This window comes from Neopsephotus bourkii, unplaced genomic scaffold (assembly GCF_033783945.1).
Source record: "Neopsephotus bourkii isolate Nb327-2 ecotype Australia unplaced genomic scaffold, CSIRO-AGI_Nbou_v1 NB_855, whole genome shotgun sequence".
Taxonomy (NCBI): domain Eukaryota; kingdom Metazoa; phylum Chordata; class Aves; order Psittaciformes; family Psittacidae; genus Neopsephotus; species Neopsephotus bourkii.
Window position 1 is genome coordinate 852593 of NW_026901351.1, and position 23936 is coordinate 876528.

Consider the following 23936-nt stretch of genomic DNA (forward strand, 5'->3'; position numbering starts at 1 on the left):
AGAGAAGCAACATAATCCAAATTTATTATTACTTCTGTTACTATTGCAGTTATTAATACTGTTACTATCACTATAAATAGTTGCATATTCCTAAAGCTTTACAAACTAATAACTAAATTATGTCCCTAGTGGGAGTTATCATGAAAGGTAGGGAAAGAACAAAATGGAGCTTCTTCTTCTCCATACCACTTGCCCTCCCTTTGCAGCTCAGAAGCTCTAGTTATCATCAGGAATCATAACTGCAGTTCACAGGATGAGTTCAGACCAGTGCTGATATTTTAATACTTCCTTTAAAAGTACAAAAATCCAGGACTTAAAAAAAAAAAAAAAGAAAAATATTTAATGAGAAGGGGTATAAAGGTATGAAAGTATTCCCCAAGTCATGAATGATTCCAACTGCGGCTTACAAAAAGGATCTGTATCACTGTGATAACTTTAAGTATCATGCTCCATAAACGAAGCTGACCTATGTAAAGCTGTGAGATACTCTGCAAAAGACAGGCCACATCTCAGAAAGACACTTTAGCATATGGACTGCAAAACTGCTTATTTGTGTGCTTAAGTTATAGATTTATATTGATTTCAGGCTTGTTATCTGTAACAGTCATTCTTATATCACTCCCATTACAGGAATCCCTATGTCAAGGTGAATGTTTTAAGGATAAACAAGTGTAAAGAGTGAGCCAAAGCTGTTTCGCATATCAGCAGATGATATAGTTGATTAATCAGCGGCCTTACTTTCACTACATTTGGTTAATGTCTTTAGTAGGTAAGCAGGGAATTTAGAGGGGTTAATTTATTCTAGAAACTTCACTGCATGGCTCATAATTCAGAAAGCAATGCAGCTCTAAACAGTAACCACAACAGAGAAATTGTGGTGATAAAACAAATGGATTTGTCATCCCTGACCTGAGAATTACCAGTAAGAAGCACTTCACTGAGTTTCCACTCACTCATGCCCATTTGAATGGGTATACTCGTGGCTCTATGCATAAGTCCAAAGCTTCGATGTCCTGCATGAGAAGGTAATTGCTGAAGGCAATGAGAAATTGGTCAGTTCTTCTAGACAGAAACTAAAGAGACAGAGCATAAGCATTTAACAAAATACAGCTAAGCAAAATCAGGAGGCACCTCTCTTATCCTTATCCTTCCTTAACACATTAACATTTATACATGCAAGACTAAATGTACCCAGTGTTTTGGCTGCAAGAAAGCATGATCTCACCACAGCACTCAGGAAGAGATGCAATGTGAGGTGTCAGCTCGGCGATTTCGGGAGGAGAACTGAAGCGCTCCAAGTTCCTCCACTAAGCCTCAATGTAAAACTGACTGCAGAGAAGCAGAGAATTATGATTAGTGGTTCAATGTCCAGCTGGAGAGCAGTAACGAGTGGTGTCCCCCAGGGATTGGTGTTGGGACGAGTCTTGTTCAACATCTTTGTCGCTGACATGGACAGTGGGATTGAGTGAACCCTCAGCAAGTTTGCCGATGACACCAAGCTGTGTGGTTCACTTGATACGCTGGAGGGAAGGAATGCCATCCAGAGGGAACTCGACACATGTGTGAGGTGGCAGATGCCAAACTTACGAAGTTTAACCATGCCAAGTGCAAGGTCCTACACCTGGGTCGAAGCAATCCCAGGCACAACTACAGGTTGGGCAGAAGAGATTCAGGGCAGCCCTGCGGAGAAGGACTTGGGGGTGTTGGTCGATGAGAAAATGAACATGAGCCGGCTTCAGTGTGCGCTTGCAGCCCAGAAAGCCAACCATATCCCGAGCTGCATCAAAAGGAGTGTGACCAACAGGTTGAAGGAGGTGATCCTGCCCCTCTACTCTGCTCTTGTGGGACCTCACCTGGAGTATTGTGTGCAGTTCTGGTGTCCTCAACATAAAAAGGACATGGATCTGTTGGAACAAGTCCAGAGAAGGGCCACGAGGATGACCAGGAGGCTGGAGCACCTCCCATACGAAGACAGGCTGAGAAAGTTGGGGCTGTTCAGCCTGGAGAAGAGAAGGCTGCGTGGAGACCTCATAGCTAGGACTAGTGGTAATGGGTTAAAACTTAAAACAGGGGAAGTTTAGACTGGATGTAAGGAAGAAATTCTTTACTGTTAGGGTGGTGAGGCACTGGAACGGATTGCCCTGGGAGGTTGTGAATGCTCCATCTCTGGTGGTGTTCAAGGCCAGACTGGACAAAGCCTTGGGTGACATATTTCAGTGGGAGGTGCCCTGCCCATGGCAGGGGGGGTGGAACTTGATGATCTTAAGGTCCTCTCCAACCCTAACTATTCTATGATTCTATTTGTTTCCAGTATTTTTCTGAAATTGTGAAAACACTGAAACAGCAAGTCAGCAAAATAAGAGTTTGCCTACTGTAGAAAAGCTCAATAGAAACAAGAACAACTAAAGATAGTTCACAAGAAGTGACTATTACGCATTTTGTGAACTAAAGATAGTTCGCAAAGTCTAATACTTTGTATCTGTTATTCACTCTCAGCAATTCTTACCTGAACAGGCTTTAGCGAAATCCAAACCAATGATATGTTGGAAGAAAATGTTATGACTCTGAGAAATCATATATAACATTTCCACAAAGCGGGGCAGAGGGCTCACTTAATTATTCCTTGCCTGTACTGAAGCTCACTTCACCCTGGATAAAAATAAATCAACTTTTGCCTCACAAGAATATTTGGCTTTTAAATGATGAATAAGATGAATTAAACATTTTTTTGTACTAACTGACTATGTTACTAAAACTTTATTCAGACTGCCACATTAAGCCCTAAACTCTGCCTTAGCTAACAGTACTATATAAAGTAAGGACACTGAAACCTCAAGCCCTTATCTGTTTAACGTGGGCACCATAAACTCATAGATATCTGGTACGTTAGCATTTTAAATGCTCTGTGCTTTAGTTCCCATCTATAACACACCATCATCCACCTCCTACATTTCACAAAAGGTGTTGTGTGAATATATTAATATTTAGGAAAGCTGCAAAAGGTGAGCTCATGAAGAAATTTAATAAATTTTGCATAGTGAGTAGTATACAAATGGAATCAAGTTAATAATGCCTGCAGCCCCTCATGTAACAATGAAGTTACAGAAACATTTTCATCTTTCATCCACTCTGGATGTAAATAACGCATAAGTCCTATAGGAAAAAAACATGATGTGATTGCACATTTCAAATTCCTACTGGCTTTTTGCACCTTTGCTCCTTCTCAGGTTCTTTGCTCACTCTTTGCTGCTTCCACCCAAGCTGCTCCTGGTTCCTATTGTACACCCAGCCCCATCCTTCCCACCATGCCCTCAGCTTGAGTAGCTGAGTCCAATCTCCTTGGCCAACCAGTCAGTTCCCTCCCCATTCAGTTTTCTTTCTTCCCCTTCTCTTTCTTATGCTTCCAGTTTCCACCAAAGTCTACTCCTTACCATGCTTGGTGATGTAAGTGCAAGGGTCTGCAAGACAGCTGAGGATACAACAGGCTCCTGGTTTCAATTCAGCCACCTGGAATTCCACCAGGGCTGCTTTCAGCTGCCCTGCCTTGAAAAACAAGTCTGCTAAAAAGGACAATACAACATGCTAATTGAAGATAGAATACATTGACATTTTATTAGCAACATAGTAAAACTTGATTTGCAATTTAACTTTGGCCAACAAAAATAGATTTGCACAGAGAAAGTGAAAAGTCGCCTTTCAGCCACAAGTATCACATGTCTAGTTCCAGATCTAAAAGCACAGAAAGCACCATGCTCTATACTAAGGCAGACATTTCAAGGACAGAATCATTTATTTTTGTCTAGCTTCTTTCTCAAAAATAGTTGAAATCTTTTGGCCAAAAATAACTGGGTCAAAAAAGAAGAAGCCACATTTTAGCAGACAGTTGAATGGCACCTTCACAAGCCTCACAAATATTTAGTGTCATTGCCTTCTAAACCATAAATGCTAGTAGCACATCACACTAGTCTGAAAATCTCAAAGATAAGTTTGTTTACAAGTAAGTCTCATAGCTTTGACTGCCACAATGATGGTTCTGTTCTAATCTGGTGCAAAAATGTGGCTTTAACAGACAAGAAAAAACAATAATACTGATAAGCTGAGTGGCGAGAATGAAATTGCTATTGGCAGTGAAATAAATGACTAGTTCTTTCCTGTCAACAAACTGCTAAAAAGAAAGTTTAACATATAACTTATGGAACTTGATAATCATTCCACCTTACTATCCTAAAATGCATTTGCCCTTGCCTGTTGAAAAGCTCAGGTAATACAATTCAGGTAACTGACAATTAGTATATGTAATACAAGGCTTTGTATAAATTGTGAGTCCTCTTGTTTCCTAAATATTCAAATAATTCCACCAAGTTCTTTTGAAGTATAAAACTAGAAATTCATTTCCCCTCCTACCAAAGGTACTTCCTCAAAACATCTGCCTCTGCTTTAAGGAATATAATTTTTACAAAGCACTTTCAAAGGCTGCAATCAAGTATAAGATTATAAGGATCACACAAGCAAGTTAACACCACTGGAAAAAGTCCTTGTTAATTTGAAATCTTGAATACTTATGACCACAAAAAACTTTTCAATCTGCTCAAAGATCTAGTGACATTTACTATGACAGCAGAGAGTGTAGGGCTTTGTTTTTACCAACCACAGGAATTGCAATTAATTCTTAGTAATAATTAATGCTATTATGCACTCTTTTAATTTTACCTAACTCTTCAAACATAAGGAACTTTCTCTTGAGCTGACATTCTCAGAAACTGTCAACAAAAGGTTTTCTGTCTAACATTTATGGAGTAAGGTCCAGGTATAATACATACCATTTCAGGCTGACAAAAAGTTTATGGGTCTCAAAACTTCTTTAAAGCTTTAAACATAGGGTATTTGACTTCTTGGACAAGAACTAGAATACACAACAGGTTGCAGGAAAAAGCCCATACAGTGCTAAATAGGCATAACACATTATTTTATTTTAAATTTACTTATACAATCATAGAATGGTTTGGGTTGGAAAGGACCTTAAGACCATCTATCTCCAACCCCTCTGTCACTGGCAGGGATGTCTCAACCCAGACCATGTCGCCCAAGGCTCTGTCCAACCTGGCTTTGAACACTGCCAGGGATGTAGCATTTACGTCTTTGGGCAGCCTGTTCCAGTGCCTCACCACCCTTATAGTGAAGAGCATCTTCCTTATATCTAACCCAAACTTTCCCTGTTTAAGTTTAAACCCGCTATCAAGAATTATTTCCAGACTTAAAAACTTTCTCCACAATGACCTCTGTGCGTGTCCTGGGGCTCTTAACAATGGCATGACCACAGTGCAGTAATGAAACCAGGACAACAGCTTTCATTTACCTCTTTGTTTACATACAGCAAAGTAGCTTCAGCAGCAGGGAGCTCAGCATAGCCTAACTGCCTATATAATTTTCTTACTTCTCAAGCAACAACAGCAGTGTAGGCACAGGTGCCAGAAGAAATGTGGAAGAATGTGCAGTTTTGCAGAGACTCGAGGCTCAGCTGTGCACAGCAGCCGTGGGGCCTCTGTTCTACAATAAAATATTTCCTGAAAGACTGAAGAACATCAGCATGTGATTTTGTTCTTTCTATAATAAGTAAAAATAACACTTAATTTTGTGCTTTCTTTTTCAAGTTCATAAAAGTATGTAAGCCATGACACATGCACATTTGGTTCTGGCCTAAGTACAAGCAAATGAAATTCCATATCAGAGGCTAACTTTTTCTGAATATTTTTCTATATATAAAAACAAGTGATTGAAAGAAAATGGCAATTTAATCACAGACTTTACTAGCTGGCATCAGGTATAAATTAAGATTATTGATTTTGGATCAGCAATAAGTTTTTAGATTTTGAACAAGTCAGATATCTGTTAATATCACTGTGAATAGTTGATCGACATCTTGAAATACTTCGGAAACAAAATCACAACACAAAGTGGACAGGAACTGGCACCCACCAACTAGACAGACAATTTTTCTATACATTTTATCAAGTAGACAAGCATGTCATAAGGAACACTATGAGAGACTGTTACCAGAGTAACTGAGAGCTGTTCCTATTTTGTAGTAAATTATCCAAGTAATTTGAATGAATACTAAAATCTACATAAAAAAAATATTTTTTTTTCAAATTATCAATTACTTTCTAAATTCTTTGGATTTGCTCATTTAATGATTTCTCCACTCATAAGGACAGGTTTCACCACACCAAGGGAAGAGTCCAAGCATTCCAAAGGTGTTCTAATTAAATCCACAGCTTTGCATGAATTGAGAAAGGACAAGGAGAAAATGCCAACAGAAATAAAAATTGGGAGAAAAGTTGACTTGCTCTTCTTTAACTTTGGGAAAGGTCACTATAAAACAAGGATACTGTCAGTCAAGATGGTGACATAAATAAAGTGATAAGGACTTTTAGAGTATAAGACAGATGCCTTTTGGCAAAAAATGTATTAAAGTATTTATGGACAGCTCATTTAAAATATAATGATCATTAAATTCTGAAATGTGCCACTATGCATGCCAAAGAGACTTTTCATCTTAATGTCATTTCCACTGGAAATCTTATGGGCTGCAGATTGGGTTTTTTTATTCTTTTACCTAAGAAGTCATAATAAACATGTAAGTGCCATCTTAATAATCTTGGGAAATTAACAGGGGTTTTTTTCCTAATTAAATTTAGTTCATTCTAATTTTCAGCATAACCCAAGATTCTTTATTTTTTAATGCATGGGGGCCTTATAACTAACAAAAACAAATCTTACACACTTAACACATCCTCCAGGCCAAAGAATCCCAAGCCAGCCAGATCATAATCAGTTTCACCTTTTTTCACGTTTTTTCATCACTCATTCTGATAGGAGGAGTACATTTGTGTGTACAAGGATGTGTAGCTCCTATTATGTCCCAACACCCTTGAGTTTTTCTGCCAGTGTATAGGAGTGTAATTCAGATAATTCCAAGAAGAGGCATCAGCAAGGTCTGCTGTATATATATACTGTACAGGCTATCTCAAAAAGAAACCCACGAGAAACACCTTTTATGGCACATAAGATATGAACTTCACAGCTTAGAGGAAAACAGACTCACAGATGACAGAGGAAAAGATCATTGCAAACCCTGTGAAGAAAGAAAACTTAAGAAATACTATGCTTTACACACACGGCAAATATACGGCTCTATACTAAAGTTTTAATAAATGAAACCAGATCTCTCATTTCCTAGCAGCTTAATCTCTTGAAGGATGGATCTTTCTTAAAGAGTGGTTGTTTAATTGTTTTCACAAGTGAAATTGTCAGTACCCAGAAAACTATCAATATTCAGACACCAACATCTAAACATAAACTCAACATAAAAAGGACATGGATCTGTTGGAACAAGTCCAGAGGAGGGCCACGAGGATGACCAGGAGGCTGGAGCACCTCCCATACGAAGACAGGCTGAGAAAGTTGGGGCTGTTCAGCCTGGAGAAGAGAAGGCTGCGTGGAGACCTCATAGCAGCCTTCCAGTATCTGAAGGGGGGTATAGGGATACTGAGGATGGACTATTCATTAGGGACTATAGTGACAGGACAAGGGGTAACGGCTTCAAACTTAAGCAGGGGAAGTTTAGATTGGATATAAGGAAGAAGTTCTTTACTGTAAGGGTGGTGAGGCACTGGAATGTGTTGCCCAGGGAGGCTGTGAATGCTCCATCCCTGGCGGTGCTCAAGGCCAGGTTGGACAGAGCCTTGGGTGACATGGTTTAGTGTGAGGTGTCCCTGCCCATGGCAGGGGGGGTGGAACTAGATGATCTTAAGGTCCTTTCCAACCTTAACTATTTTATGATCCTATGATATTATAATTTCTCCCTCTCTGTCATACACACTCTCTCAAACATATTTGGCACCACCTTGAAATATGTCTGGTCTTTCAAGCTTTCTCTTTTGTTCTCAATGGCATGGTGTGACATGACCTCTCTTAGTTGGGTTACAGTGAAAGCATCTTGTCTGAAAATGTTAACCTGCCAAATAAAATTCCCAGTGTTAGGCAGCTCCCCAGACACACTGAACCAAAGGAGGAATAAAGCAAAATGTGTACAAGCAATGACCTAGATTAGAACCGCATTGTTTTCAGAGGTTTATGGCTGAGAGCCATGAGACAGTTACAACACTGAAATTTGTTCTGCGGTTCATGCCCTTTCTTCCCCCTTTTCCTTCTGTCACTGCTGTATCAGGGTTCACTTAGAAGCAGGCCAGCACGCAACCTACCTAAACTATTTCTTTCTAGCGAAGTCAGCAGTGCCCCAAAAATGGCCAATATTCTGACATTACCATGTACAATTCATACAAGCTATTTTGCTTACCAGTAACCAAAGGTTACAGCGTTCACAAGCCACCATCTCCCCTAGGGACTGATGAAAAGAAGGGACCTCTTCCCTCTCACCAGAACAAGAAATAACACGAGACTCTGCCACTTTGATTAAAATACAACTTCATAATCCCACTACTAAATGAGGTTATAACTGACTAATGATGTTATTTTTTACCCCCTAATCTAGTTAAAGCTTCACAATAATTTTGGGAGGAACATTGACTACATAGCCTTCATGGGATATTAATGTACACCATGAAATGTGGGCATTATAGAATACAACAGGTAAGAAAACAAAAAAAATGTTTGTGTCACTAAGTCTACCCTGTGAATTTTGTAACACAACTCCAACTATGAGTAATTTTAATCTGTAGCCAAACAGCTGTAGCTAGCGCTTTAGGTACTGCTTTCGCCTCCTGCCTTAGCTATTAATGTCTCTGCTTTCCACAGCTCTTACTGGTAGAAAGAAGCTCTAACATCTAACCTAAACTTTTCTTTTCTTTGTTGCAGGCTATTATTCCATGCTTCACCATCTTTTGAGAACAAATAATTCCCTTCTTTCATTTATATTGTTACCTTGAAGTTATTTATAGCCTGTGTCTGTGTCCCTCGAATCCTCTCAGTTACAGACTATAAATATAGCTCCCTTAATCCGTCTTCATATGTTTTATCCTCTAGTATTTATATCAGATTTGTAGTCTTCTTAAAAAAAAAAAAAAATTACTTTTTGGACCACATCTACAGACAGTACTGCAAATGACTGGTCAAGCAAAAATACTTTGTTCTTTTTTAATACAATCAGCTTATACTGCTATAATTGTAAACACGTTAGTCAAGAATGATATGAATAAACTGCTGCAATTGCATTAATCTCCTGATATTTTTAAAACAAGTGGCTTTGAATTTAGAATTTTAATGTTTTGTCTGACCTTACAGACTAATCACAAAAGTTTTAGCAAAAATTATTTTAGCCGAACAAGAGCCACATATGTAATTTTCAAAGAAGAAAGGAAAAGAGATATTCTTTCCCCATATGTTCTCTCAGAAACTATATCCTCCGTTAACAGCCATGACTGAGCCAATTTTTGTTTAAATTTGACTTGTTTTAATCTCACAGACATTTAGGGAACAAATCAAGTTTGAGGCAAACTGACTTTGTAGGATGAAGTTAGGAGTTTTGAATTATAACTGCATGCATATTTGAAGACACAAAGCCTAACAAATTCTTTCACAGGACTAACAAAATGGTGACTAAAATAGGGCCTGGATGTCAGTGAGCAGTGACACTTAGTACAGGTTAAGGATCTGGTCCACAGAATTATCTGGACTTGTAAAATGTCCTTCCCAAGGTGTCTCACTGGAGTTTGTGTCCTGCTCTGGCTTTTATATGAAGTTACAAGAACTCTATTGCTGCTCAGAAACAGTTCTAAAGCAGAAGGGAAATAAGTATTCTTTTTGAATTTAAGAAAAGGTTGCAGTGAGGCAACTGTAATTGCTATTTTAATAGAGGTCTGGAAAGAAGAATGATGGAAAAAAGACTGATTGGGTTAAAACCACAAATGAAACAAATCTCCTCAGGATATTTCATGGAAGGCTCTGAGGAACGCCAGAGGTCCTCATAAAGCTTTGTGATAGGGAAACAAAATAGAAGAATTCATTCATTTTTGTATGTGCATGGTTATTTCTATTGGGATGAATGAGTGGAATATACCTTGCTGTGCTTCATTAACCTTAATATAACCTTAAAAACAGATGTCTGTCATTGCAGACAGCTCAGTGACAACATGTGGCCAATGTACAGCAAAATTAAAAAATGAAAAAAGGAAATACAGAAAGCAGGATAAAAGTAAGTTTTGATATTCATCAAGGAGGCTTTGCCATCAGGAATATTCCAGTTCACTTATCCTATCTCAAAGAGAGCCATGTCAGAAACAGGAAAAGGCTAATTGGATTTAAGATGATTAAGAGCTTGGAAAGACTTTCATAAGTAGAAAGAGTCTGATTTTCATTTGCATTACTATGCTTTTTTTTTTTTTGCATAGAACATATACTATTAATATCCATCTAAGCATCCATCCATCTACATTGGAAGAGGAAAAACATATTATAAATGAAAATTATTTGCATAACTACAGGTCTTCTGGGGAGTGCAAGCAAGGGTTATACAAAACCAAAGTAGATTTACTGCAGAAATATAAGATTAATCTATACAGCCTCTCTTTTGCAGAAAGCAACTACTGTCTTCTGGGTAGACTTTATAAGTGAATTTATAATCACAAAGTTCAAACACCTGAACATGTTATCTAACGAGAAAGCTGAGTTTTCACCGACTGAGAGTTTGGACAATAAGTCAAATACCAAGTCCCAACAGCTGGCCACAACACATTATTTCCTATACAATGTTACTAACTAATGTTGCTCATTTTCCATTTTGTACCACAAGGGATACAGTCTTTGGCGGTCTCCCCTTCAGATGTACAGACTTTCACAGCAAAGGAACAGCAATGAAAATCTCTCCTTTCAGATCTGGCATCCTGGGTGTTACTGTGGAGAGCAAAGTCTTTTTTAAAGGTTCTGATCCAAAAAAGAAAAAGTCTGCATTTCATGTCACCAGGCTCCGCACAGCCCAGTGCCAACCATGAGAGTCAGACCCTGCCTTTAACTTGAAACCACACTTGGTAAGAAATGAAGAGCAACAACTGTGACAACTATATGGTCCTTTTGACCTGCATTTGGTAGCATGTCAGCATCTGGTAGTTATTTTACGGTTTTGATTTATGTAAAAAGTATTTGATACCAGTACCTAAGGAGCAACCAGGGAACAGCATCACAGGAAGGAAAATTTTCCTCCCATAAGTTGAATTCTACTGATTTCCAGGTTGTCTAAAAAGGACAAAGGAATACTGAAGGACTCGAAGTTTACAAAAATAAAGGAGGATAGCAGGGATTACAGCAGGAGGATGTCTGGCAAAACATTCTCTCCACAAGAAAGGTTAAAAAAAGAATGAAGCAAAAATGGAATGCAAGAGCCATGAAGACTTTACTGCAGCAGACTCTTCACATGGCACTGCATCAGGACTGATAATGGTTCAGAGGTACAGCTGGCTACTGCTTCCAGTATGTTTGAATTTAGTGCAGGCTGCTAAAGCCAACCCAGTTTTCTACTTAATATAAACAACATATATTTGAAGGGTATTTTCCTTTCATACTAACAGATAAAATGTGCCCTCTGGATGAGGAAACATAATTATTGACAGCTTCACAGGGACAGTATTAATGTGAATTCTACTTACTTAACAGTACAGTGCTATATAATTAACTGGAGTTTAACAAGGTGCTAATTGGGTATGAAATTTTAGGGTCCAACCTTTAAATGTTAAGAGGAGCAACGGGTATATTCTTTGGACATGGAAGATTTCCCAAGCAGCAGTTGGACACGTATTTGGGACCACTGTATGCCACAGCTGGTGTGATTGTGCCTCCCTTCTCTACTCATGGCCTCTCCAACCCTGAAGATGATACCCTCCTTCCCCACACTGCATCGCACACCTGCAGTAGCATGAGGAAGCAGAGGGCACATTTTAACTGAGGGTACCTGTTCATCCCATCAGACCCAACGGACACATGAATATGTGTGTCAGTACAAGGGATGTGACTCCTCAGCAGAGGAATGAGATCCAAAGACCAAAGGGAGGATGAGACCATTGCTTTTTCTTCCCAGCAATGCCAGCTGCTATCTCTACGGACCTCCCTCACTCTGATGTATTGAGGCTGTACATCTGCACAACCACATACATGTAGTATTCACAGATTACAACAATTAAAACAAAAACAAAAATAATTAAAAAAAAAGGCAGAAAGAGGAAAATGAAGAAAGGAATAGTCCAGATTTCTACACTCACATCATTCTGAATCTGCAGGAGATCACTATAGCCAAATTGGCTGCTAAATGTTTTATAATCTGCCCTGCACCTGGAGCTCCTAGTCACTACCAGAACAGACCTAGTATTCCGCAGAGCAAATAAAAAACCTTAGGTCCTCAAGACTGAGTTCCTGAGGTTTTTGGGAACAAATGTGTGCTGCTGCAGACCCCTGGATATTTGCAGATGAAGCACAGCAGACAGATGGGGAGGTTTACGGGATGCATGTCCACCTCCTGTGGCTGCAGGAGGAGGGAGATCACTCTGCCTTAGGCACCCATTCAAGCTTATCTGAACTAACTTGTGAAACCCAGAATTCCCAAAATTTTTGGCAGGTTTTAACATAGCCATAACAAAACATCCCCAGTGAGGGGAGATGGAATATGACTGGCGATAAGCTTACATATATACATCTTCTGTAATTGTATATGCATGACCAGTGACCAGAAAGAGGCATTCACTCTTAAAGGAGGTTTGAGAATTTTAGCCCAAGGGAAATTTCTTCCACATATTCCTACTTCTAACCATTTAATTTCTAAACAGAATGGCTGTGTCAGTATTTGTATCCTTAATCGCCAAGTGCATAACCATTAATTAATTCAGCTGCGTTATCATTCCTTTATTTCTTTGCCTATAGCCCTTTGATGTTGTCATTTGTAATTTCCCCTCTTTCCCTGTTAACTTCTTCAGCTGCCCCATTATCACCCTGTATGTGTTGGCATGAGATTAAAAAAAAAAAAAAAAAAAAGAAAGAAAATAAGCAGAGCTCAGAAAATTGCCCACTAGGCCAAGCGGCAAAGGCAAGATAAGGATGAAGGATGGGGCAGATAGCACAGTGATGGGAATTTATGGCAAATCTCTGGTGAGACTGCTCTGCAAGTTCACCAGGAAACATGAGCTACAGTGGGCTGGAGGTCTGAATGGTGAGACGTGGCAGAACTTGCAGCACATGCATAAACAGACTCAGTGCTCAGTGCCCTACATCTCCCTCATTCTCGGATTAAGAAGCCCCAACACCCTGAACTAAAACAGAAAAATAGTCTGTACAATGCTGAGGGAAACCCCTGATTACTAGCTCACTGTGTGTCTGCAAGAGTAACACAGACCTGAGTTGTTTTAAACAACTTGTGTCCATTCCAAAATACTGCTACTTCTCCAAATTTCCAATATTCCGAATTCCCAGTATTACAATTTCCATATTCCAAAATATTCCTATTTCTTTATGATGGCTTTGGGGTTTGACAGAAACTTCTCTTATCCCAGTTGAAGTTGACTGTTTTCATACCTTTTTACCTGTATTTTTCTGCTTTTCATGGATAGTCAAACTCCCCTCGTTTTCACCTCCTACACAGTTCTCTTGCACTTTCAGTGCCTTTCTCACTCTCCCTCACAACAACATCTTAACACAGGAAGTGCTTGTATAGCACAGCTCTGCACTACTACTCCATTTATAAAATTATCTCATATTGTCCTCAAAAGTCTTTCGCTCCTGCCAGTCCTTCCCTCATACTCCTTGAATAAACCTAGGTAAGAATTACTACTTCCTACGGCATTCCTTTTATGCTAACTATTCTTAAAAGAAACAATAGAGTAAAACTCTCTTCTTTTGAAACAGACCCTGTAGAAAAAACGGTGACAGCAAATAAAAGGATGCCAACTTTCTGACATGCTTGTGGGAATGAGTGAATCTGTCTTTGGAGCCTGGAACAGTTTTGAGCATATGCACGACACAGGCTGGTGAGTATCTACTGGACTCCCAAGGTAAAGTACTCTCCTGAATTTAGGTCCCACTAGGTTTCAGCAGCTACTCTGCAAGGATTTTTATGATGAGCATTTTAAGGCATCTAAGTAATTTCTATATAGTTCTTGAACAATATGTACTACATGTAAAAGTAGAGATGTTAACATATGTTAATACAGAGACTCATACTGATGATTTTCCGTTTTCTATTTCTTACACCATTCTGTGCCTTATACTAATGCCATCACTTTTCATGTCAGCATGAAATACCGAAAAATCTATGTATTTAATTTTGTATTTCTTGGAGATTTTGTAATTTGTGCATTCTTTTCAGCTTTTTAAAACTTCTAGGTTAGATGCAATTAGAATATCAAAAACTTAAAACAGTCCAGTAGTTTTACTACTTTTGTATCCACAGGAGAAGGACTTCCCAAGGTCCAAAAAAATAAATCTTTTTCAACAGGGATATTGATATAGAGTTCAAACAAGTAGATAAATGTCAGTTGATAAGAAGCTCAACATGATCCGGCAGTTTGGCACTTGCAGCCTAGAAAGCCAAACATGTCCTGGGCTGCATCACCAGCAGCATGCCCAGCCAGTCAAGGGAGGTGATTCCTCTCCTCTGCTCTCATAAGACTCCATCTGGACCGCTGACTGCATCCAGCCCCCAACATGAGAAGGATATGGACATGTTGGACCACATCCAGATGAGGCCATAAAGATAATCGATCCAAGGGCTGGAGTACCTCTCTTATGAAGACAGGCTGAGAGAGTTGGGCTTGTTCAGCCAGGAGAAGACAAGGCTCCTGAGAGGCCTTAGAGCAGCCTATGAGTACCTAAAGGGGTCCTACAAGAAATTTGAAGAGGAGATTTTTACAAGGTCATGTAGTGGTAGGACAAAAGGGAATGGCTTTAGACTGAAAATAGGCAGATTTAGACAAGATAATCAGGAAAAAATTCTTTACTATGAGTGTGGTGAGGCATTGGAACAGGTTGCCCAGGGAAGATGTGGCTGCCCCATCTCTGGAAGTGTTCAAGGCCAGGTTCGATGGGGCTTTGAGCAATCTGGTCTAGTGCACAGTGTCCCTGCCCATGGCAGGGGTTTGGAATTACATGATCTTTAAGGTCTCTTCCAACCGAAACCATTCTGTGATTATATGATTCTATGAAGAGAACTAAGAACTTACTGTCTCTGCAAGAAAAGGAGTTGTGAACAGGTAAATAAAACACCATCACTAACGTTTTACTAAATGTAAACAGGAGTAGCAAACACCAAAAAGAGTCTCTGTGTAAGATGAAGCTTTAAAGTTTATTTTCCCTTCTCTTTCTCATATTGTTACTGCACAATACCAACAAGGTGGTGGCCTTGGGCACTAAGAAAGAAAAAGGAAACTTGGATTGAGAACAGAACAATTGAGAGAAATTATTAAATTAACATGAAACTTCCTCACTATTCCATTCTAGACTTCACTGAAATTGAATAGCTGTGCTTCCTCCCTGTGGCATGCATACCTTCAGCCACAGGGATCATGAAAGAGAACAATAGTCTTTGATAGTAAAACCATGATGTATATATTTAGCATTTTCAAAGAATTAATCCTGTTCCTTCTCGTGTCTCCTTTGATGATACTCGGTTTCATTACTAGAAGGAACATGTTATCATTAGAATAAAACATTCTCTGTTTCGAGAACATTCATCCAAAAAGGGCTGGAATCCTTAGAGCTCTTGTGTTTTTATACTCCATAAGCTATAAGGAGTTTACAACTGGGAGACACAAAACAAATAAAACAAATGTGTAGGCTATGCTCAGTTTATACTAAATACCAAAGTACCTTTACACAGTCATGCACAGAGCTGCCAGCCTGACAAAAAGAAATGAGCTGCTTATTATATAATGGAAGTTAAACTGGCACTGTTATCATTCAACCATGCAAAGACTTCTACTGATTTTGCAAGCGTTTTTACACTGGGAACATTTTAAGGTAGAACAAATCAGGTGCCCCCTGATTACACCCAGAATGTGCACAAAGACATAAACATGTCATTTATCTAAAAGAGAAAGGTAAAAAAGAAAAGACAGAGTTCATTAGATAACCATAATCCATTAATATGTCACTATTTTACAAATTGCCATCTTCCTGAGCAACAGCAGGAGATGAGAGGCTGCACTGACACCCAGCTGCAGACCAGCCACTTTACTATATTTGCTGCTCTTTACTAAACTGTCACTAAAAACTTACTCCTAGTTAACACATACAAGCACAAAGATCCCAGTGAACTTCCTTCAGAGAGAATGTGCCTTACTGTGCTTCTGAACAACAACTCTGCCTTAGGATTCAAGTTTTTCTTGTGAGCAGAAATGCTTGTGAAGCTGCCATAAAAATTGGTTTGCTAAAAATGTGTCAATTTGCTGAAGCTTCCTGTTATGTCTGTGAAAAGCACCTGGAAGGGTAACTGAACAGCAGACACCACTTTTATATAGCAAAACTAGATGGATCCATTTTGGAGGAGCTGTGTGCATATATGACATGTTCACACTGAACGTGGAGGTTGATGGTGCCAGCCCCTAAAAATAACAGCTGTATACACTAGTTTTTATCAGAAACCACAACTCTATCTTCTCTGTCATTCAGTGCATCGATCTGGCACCCCTCTCCCTCCTCCAGAAGAGACAGGAGCAGTGGTACCCTGAGATACCTCATTTTAGTAGAACTACAGGGGATAAAGTGGATGTTTGCATCTACTGCAAGCACATATTTTAAACAATATTCCTGCCCCTCAGCAGGCAGTTATCATGTTGTTTTGGCAGCAGGAAGGAATCTGTGGTTTTTGTTGAATGTTGCTCTTCTTTATTTAAACTACCAGAAATAAAGCAAAAATGACAGAATGCTCTGTCTATAAATAATCATTCCGGTGTACAGTTATATTAGGAGGTAACTCAGATGGCATGATAACGCCTAACAGACTAATCTTAGACCTGTAATGCCATAAAATCAAAATAACCAGGCTAAGAATAACTGACCTAGAGGAGTCAGCCTGTTAAAGAGATCCACAGAACTGGGCATCTTAGATTTTCATGTGTTTTAACAACAACATCTGGCCATTAGTTTCTCTACAGTATTTTGGATTGTACGTACCATACAAGAAAACCCACCCACAGCAGTAGCTAGGAAAGGGTGGAATGAAGTGATACCTGAAACTTTCCCCATCATCTATACCAAAACCTGCAATTAATGTGTATATACACATATCTTTGCAGGTTATCTATCTGTTCTGCTTTTGCCTTCTCTGTAGACTGTGCAGAAGAGAGGGGGTAGGCAGTTGGTAGAGAAATAGATGTCTGATGAAAGCTCTGGTAGTAGGAAGAGTTACAAGTGCTCCTCAATGCAAACCTCAATGAATTCTATACATAGTTCCACAGGAGGGAAGACTGGCTGAGACTGTGCATTTGAGTGCACTGGAAACCCATAGGAGTTATAGAGCTGAACAGCTAAAATAAGAGAGAAGAGACAGTGTCCCAGTGCCAGCACTACTGACCATCTCTATTAAATGCACTGTTCAATAGTTACCAGGACAGAAAGTGAAAGAAGTTTTGAAATTATGTTCTGCATTCTTTTTTATTTACTTTCTAGCTTTTGTAGCTTGCTATTCTTGGCAATCTTGTACTTCAAAATTCTTATTCCAGGCTTTTCTTAAAATATATATGTCTTCTAATACAAAGTAAGACTATCAGGTAATCTCATGGCTCCCAAAGCTGGGACTCAAAAGAAAGAAAGAAAAAGCAATCAAAGGACACATGAAGTTGGTAAAATTGGTCTGTACTCAATGTCTTCTCAGTAACGTAAAACAAAAAAACCCAGCTTAATTCCATTTTACCATATTTCTGTTCAAGTGAATTCATAACCAATGTCTTGTCCAGCATACACCACTGGGCAGAGGCTCTACTCAAAATCAGTGAGATTTTAGCTACACGCAGGTCTGTGTTGCACGTCTCTTCTCATTGTATTGCTAAGGCTAAGGCCTTACTCTTCTGTAACAATTAATTCAAACACTTCAGCTGCTTCTATGAAGGACTTTCTACCTAGGCTTTCCAATAGGCACTGAAAAAGCCTCTCCACCTGTTATCCTGAACTTTCCTAAACTGAATTTTCATACTTTATTTTTTTCATTACTTGAAGAGAATCACACAGCAAAAGCTCAGCTTGTTTGTTTGTTTGTTTGTTTGTTTGTTTTTTCCAGAGTTCTCGCTCGCTCTGAAAAGTTAATGCCTGAGATACCACATATGCCACATTTGGTGTCTCTAAGAAGCTTACATTACCTGATTCAAATATGCAAGTATGTGAAGTTTTTCATGAACAGCAAAGCAAACCTTTAAATGAATTGGTTTTCTGCAATCTCCTCACAGAAGCGGTGAACTGAAAGTTTCTTTTGAGCAGAAAAAAACAGTAGAGCTAATACCAAAAAAAATTCTCTGAGGCAATATAAAGGCATGTGTACAAACACGTATACACGGTCATTCGGTCACACAATAGATACAAGATATGAGACAAATTTTGTACATCAGTGTTTACTGAGGGAAGATAGTTCATGAGGACCTGTCAACCCATGTACAACATGATGTGTATAGCATTGATTCTGTCAGTTGTATTCAAGTAACACAGCTCGAATTTCCTGACTGATGCAGAGAAAAAATAGTGCGACTACATTCACTTACTACATCTATGAAATTGCAGGTGTTTTGCAAGCATGTAGGCAGATGGATTCAATCAAATTAATCATTCTGCATCATTATATTCCCTTTAGAATATTTTTGCTCTACAGATTCCTGAGCCTGACAGGTATCACTGCCTGTGTTTCACAGAAGGCGTAGCTGACGTAGGCAGGATTGCGTAACTTGCTCAGGTCACCTGTCAGCTTGGTGACAAGCCAAAGCTTTAAGCTCAAGATCTCCTTTAACTCTTGATTTTTCAATGCAACAGCTTTGGGCAGGAAGCAGAGGATGCCTTATCCAATAAAAGCCAAGGTGGAATTTAGGCAAGCCAGACCAAGGCTCTATGTCAAAATATGGCCAGCAAAGCAAACATGGCAACCTCACCCTTTGGGAAAATAGCATAATAAAATAAATTATACCAAGAATATGGTATTACCAATGGAATTACTTCTTAAAGTCCCATATCTACAGATACCACAGCTGGGTAGGTTCTCTCTCCTTCACAAAACTGACATCTGTTTGAGTAATGTAGCCCTGCGTTAGTTACTTTTTGGCTACATTTTAATGAGCATTTTTCCATGGACTGTGCAGCACCAAATGCTTCTTTTCAAGAATTTACAGTTTATTACCTGTCCTGTTGTAAGATAAGAGGCCAACTGAATGCTAGGGTCCACTGTGGGATTGCACACACATGGGAGTTGAGACTTTTGGAGTAAAATAAAAGCAACAACATAGTTAAACAGCAATTCCAGATCTAATTTTTAAATTGAGATGCTAAAACAATGATGGCATCAAATAAGAATATATCAACATCATAATCTTAAACAAAGATGTACAGCACTTATTGCTGCATTTTAGAGCAGCAATATCATATGGGAGAATCTAGTTCATTATTCTCAAGATAGCCAAAACTGCTCTCTGCAGTAAGGTGTAGGTGCCTGAAAATTACACAGCTTCTTGAGTCAGTGTGGATCTCTATTGCTCCATTCATAATTAGACTTTTGACTGGTACCTATCCAGATCATCTCATTCATAGTATGATTTACAGGCAGGGAGAGAGACAGGCAAAGCAGTGATTGAGGAAATACAGAAGAACTGTTTCACATGACAAAAGTATGTTCTATGCCTGATATTTTCAGAAATGCCTCAGTTTGCTTTCCAAGTAAGTATCATTTGGCTATTGAATTGTCCCTCTTTGGGGATGGCTCTAGTCCAGTTTAAAATCAGAGTTGCGTAATACATGCCCACTGCATCTGGAAACTAGCAAACCTAAAAATCCATTGAGGGTTTAAGTTGTGTTGCTTGAAAGACTTTAAGAATATCAAGGATGCAGAGTGTAAATGTTGAGGGACCTTTCCTTAAAAGTGTGCAAATTCTTAACCTGAGCAAAAGTCACATTCATGTAGGTGAAGATAACTTTAAAGTAAGGACACTGTTGTAAGCAAAATACAATTGACTGATTGTAGCTACTCCAAACACCAGAGCACATCATCATACCCTGGCTATTTCTTTCTCCCCTATATGTAACATAGAGAGAGAGACAGTACCTGAACAGTTATCAGACCCTTGCCTGACCCTGCGAGACTGTGAACTTGAGGGAACTGAAGGTAATCAACACCAGCACAGGGCTTTGTGGTTTCATGTGACAGGAATTAATCTGCAGGCTATGTATAATGTCAACTACTTGCAGTCTAGTTGTGTACTTTAAAGGCCAACTGAGGAATATTTTGTGTTCTGCAGAATATATATTTAAACATTTTACCTGGATAACATCCTTGACTAAGATGTTTTGGGGTTTTGTTTTTTTGTGTGTGTGTTTTTGTTTTAAGTCTAAATCCCCCCCTCTATTCTACTTGGCACTACAATGGAAATCCTGTGTGTTATATGGATCTAATGTAATAGTAGATAAAAATCAACTGTTCCATGATATTCTTTCTTCATTGAAGAAAAGCAGAGCTGCAAACTTACTGAAAATTACCTCCCTTTTTCTGTTTCAAACGTTTCGAATGAGAAAACTGCTGTTACTCAAGCAACATTAGCTGTCAGATACAAGGTAGCAAAATGAGCTAAACCCCCAGATTTTCAGTTCTGTACAGCTAACTTGACAAGTATTAAAAACAAGCAAATAGTAAAAAAAAACAACAGGAAGGAAAGGAAGCAGTCAGTCTTATCTCTTTGACCAGTACAAAAGCACTGGACACCTGCGGAGCTGCTCAGAGAAATGAAAGAAAAACAGTAATTCTTGAACCACATGCTGACACTGAGGATGGCTTTGCAGAACTGTAACACTTTCAAAGAAACTTCTGCTTTTACCCACTCTCTTTTGCAAGAGCTTCCTTGTCCATATCTGTAAACAAGTCTTGCACCCAATTTCTGTCACTGACAAGCAACCATAACTGGTGATAAACATGTCTTCTAAGAATTCAGAGGAAGAGTAATTCTTTGACCTCCAGAAACAAACCAACCAATCCAACAGCCTTATGTAGAAAAGCTGCCAATCTTAAACATTACCAGTGGAAGGCTCCATTCTCCTTAGGCATTCTCATGATTTTTACCTGCACAGAATAGCTTTTCAATCTCTCATTCCCTTCTTCAGTCTATAATCATGTCGAGGTAGCCTTGGTTTTCTATATGGAAAAGTCATGAGGTTAAGATACATCTGCCTTTTGCAGCAGCAAAGATATTACCATTTGAAAAATCTCCCAGAATTTATTCTCATATCTGAAAATAGAAGTCTGCTCTAAAATTGTATGTAAGAAAGAAACACGAGTAAAAATTTCTTTGTCTATAAAACAGGTAAAGAAATAGTTTTGGTTTTTAAAAAAAGCATGGGTTCAACAGGTGTATCAGAACAGGCAATACCTGAAGAGAGCTGTGGTCTACACACATAATTAATCTTAGAAAATGAGAAACACTGCCAACTTGAAAAAGAAGAAGAAAAAAAAAAAGAAGAAGAAAAAAGGAGAAAAAAGAAAATGAAAAAGGAGAAGAAAAAGAAATTTAAAAAGAAAAAGGAAAAGCAAGGTAAACTAAGTCTAAAGTACAGATAAACAATTCACCCTGCATTCTACATAAAGGTCCTCTATAAAGCCAACGTTATGAAAAACAAATTCAGACACATAGGATTAAAACCATATCAAACAGATAACACTGTGCCACAGAAGACAGAGTTTCAGTCCAATAAAAACAGAACTAGAATTCACAGAATTTAAGAGAGAATGGACAAAAGTTATTTGAAATTTTGACTTTTTTTAGCCTGTCTAAAATGACATTTTATCTGAATGGCAACAATTCTTCCAACTTTATTGATTCTCCATACATCATTTGCAGGTCAAACACAGCTAGCAAAGAAACTCAAAAACACAAGGGTAGCTTCTAATATGTGAGAATATGTCCAGTATTCTTTCACAGCAGCTTTGAATTACCTTCATTAAAAAACACATCCAATTTAGCATCTCAGAGAGTCATTATATACACCGTCATTGCTAGGTTCACAAACATTTTTTAAGTTACAAAATAATCCATGCATATTAAAGACATTTTAAAGCAACACCATAATGAAAAAAAAAAAAAAAAAGAAAGAAAGGGATTAGTATTAAACTCCCTTTGTATGCAAACTGAAGAAAAAGAAACAGAAAGATCAAACACTGTTTACCATAGGTATATGACCAGAACTGTCTTATGAGGGGCTCTAACTGCAGCCTCCTGATAAGATCTGTCTGAGGAATCCTCTCTCTGAACAACCTTGTACCATGAGCCCCATTTTGCAACCACGCAACAAAACAAACAAGGAATCCCAAACTAGATCTCAGTTGTATTTTGCTCTGGCTGGAAAGCAGCAGGCTGAAGGAGACAAATTCCCTGCATAAGCAGCAGCTGCTGTCTAACATACTACCATAATCATCTAGCAACTTACCTAAACCTCACAAAAATAAACTCACTTCTTTAAAGGAAGGGTGTTTTCTTGTTGGGCTGGGCTGTATTTTCCTGGTCAGCCACTGAAGTATGAAGTACCGAGCTGTCTTACCTGAGCTGATCATACTGTGCATTCTTTGCTGAGCCAAGAGCTGTTCGCGTCCAGAAACCCCATCTGAGGAAAAACACGATTCACTCTCGTAAATTGTCTGCAGCATATTCCAACTGGTCTGTGCTTCAGCTACACAAGAGATTCATCACTGCACTTGCACATGGGTGTCAGGCACGACCCTCTGCGGTTCTACCTCCTCCAGCGAGGGTTGTAAGATAATAAGCTTCAGCAACAAGCAATGTTTAAGCATTTGCACAAGTATTTATCTGCAGGGGAAAAAACCCCAAATGCACTCCCAGCAGCCCCCGCCGGCTGGAAGGGGACTGTGAGCACACGGGGGTCTGCGTGCCGCCGAGTTTGAGCAGTTGCGTTCAGGCAGCCAGCGGCAGGTGGAAGAAGAAATGAAGCAGTATCTCTGCTCTTCAGGTTTTCTGGTGGGGGGGACCACAGCCTCCTACAAACCACCAAATCGAGTGAGCCACCTTAGCAGGGACAGGGAGCCCCCGAGGGCTGAGTCGGATTTACCCCAGCCCGGACCAGCGTTGCTGTCCCCATGCCCCTCTCCTCTCCCTGGCCGGCTCTCCCTCAGCTGGGCAAAGTTGGCGGGAGCAGCAGCAATAACTCATTTGCATTTGAATCGACACCCGCGTGGCCCAGCGGCGGCAGAAATAGAACAATGGCCGGCCTGAGCCAAAAATAGGTCAAGCATGGCCGAGTGATTGGAGCCTGCATTAATGCGTTTAAAAATACCACAGCAAACACAGCTGTCCAGTCGCTGTCTTTCCAACCGCTCCGCCGCTTGGCCTCGAGTGTGATTAACCCCTTCTCCCTGCCCAGCCCGTTTCGTTGGGGAGACGCCGTGGAGGGAGGAAAGGAAGACAGGGAGCAGGACAGAAACACCCCTCACCCGGGACTCTCTCCCTCCTCCTCCTCCGGAGCGTATTTTGTGAACAATGAGCAAAATGCCACGGCCTCTGTATCAGTCCTAAAATACCCCGGGAGGTTTTGCTGGCTATGTGGTCTGCGCCTCGCCCACATGCAGCCATCCTGCTGTTCTATTTTTGCTGCCCGTTTCTCTGGCTACGCCACAGTTGGCTTTGGCGCGGGAGCCAGGCTGCTGCCTGCTCCCCTGGGACCTGCGGCTGCCTCACATAGGCAGAAGCAATCGC

General features: G+C 39.6%; 1 protein-coding gene across 5 annotated transcripts in view; it reads right to left on the reverse strand.

Annotated features, from left to right (window-relative positions):
* Window positions 1-23936, reverse strand: part of HDAC9 (histone deacetylase 9) — a 451614-nt gene that overhangs the window by 256597 nt on the left and 171081 nt on the right. For 2 of the 5 annotated variants that reach the window (XM_061356432.1, XM_061356433.1), the window contains one exon: window positions 22768-22830. The exons of 1 other annotated variant lie outside the window; for it this stretch is intronic. In XM_061356432.1, the coding sequence (XP_061212416.1) occupies window positions 22768-22830 (63 nt within the window). Of the gene's footprint in view, window positions 1-22767; window positions 22831-23292; window positions 23471-23761; window positions 23930-23936 lie in introns of those variants that run through there. 2 more of the 5 variants (XM_061356434.1, XM_061356436.1) reach the window with 2 other exon arrangements.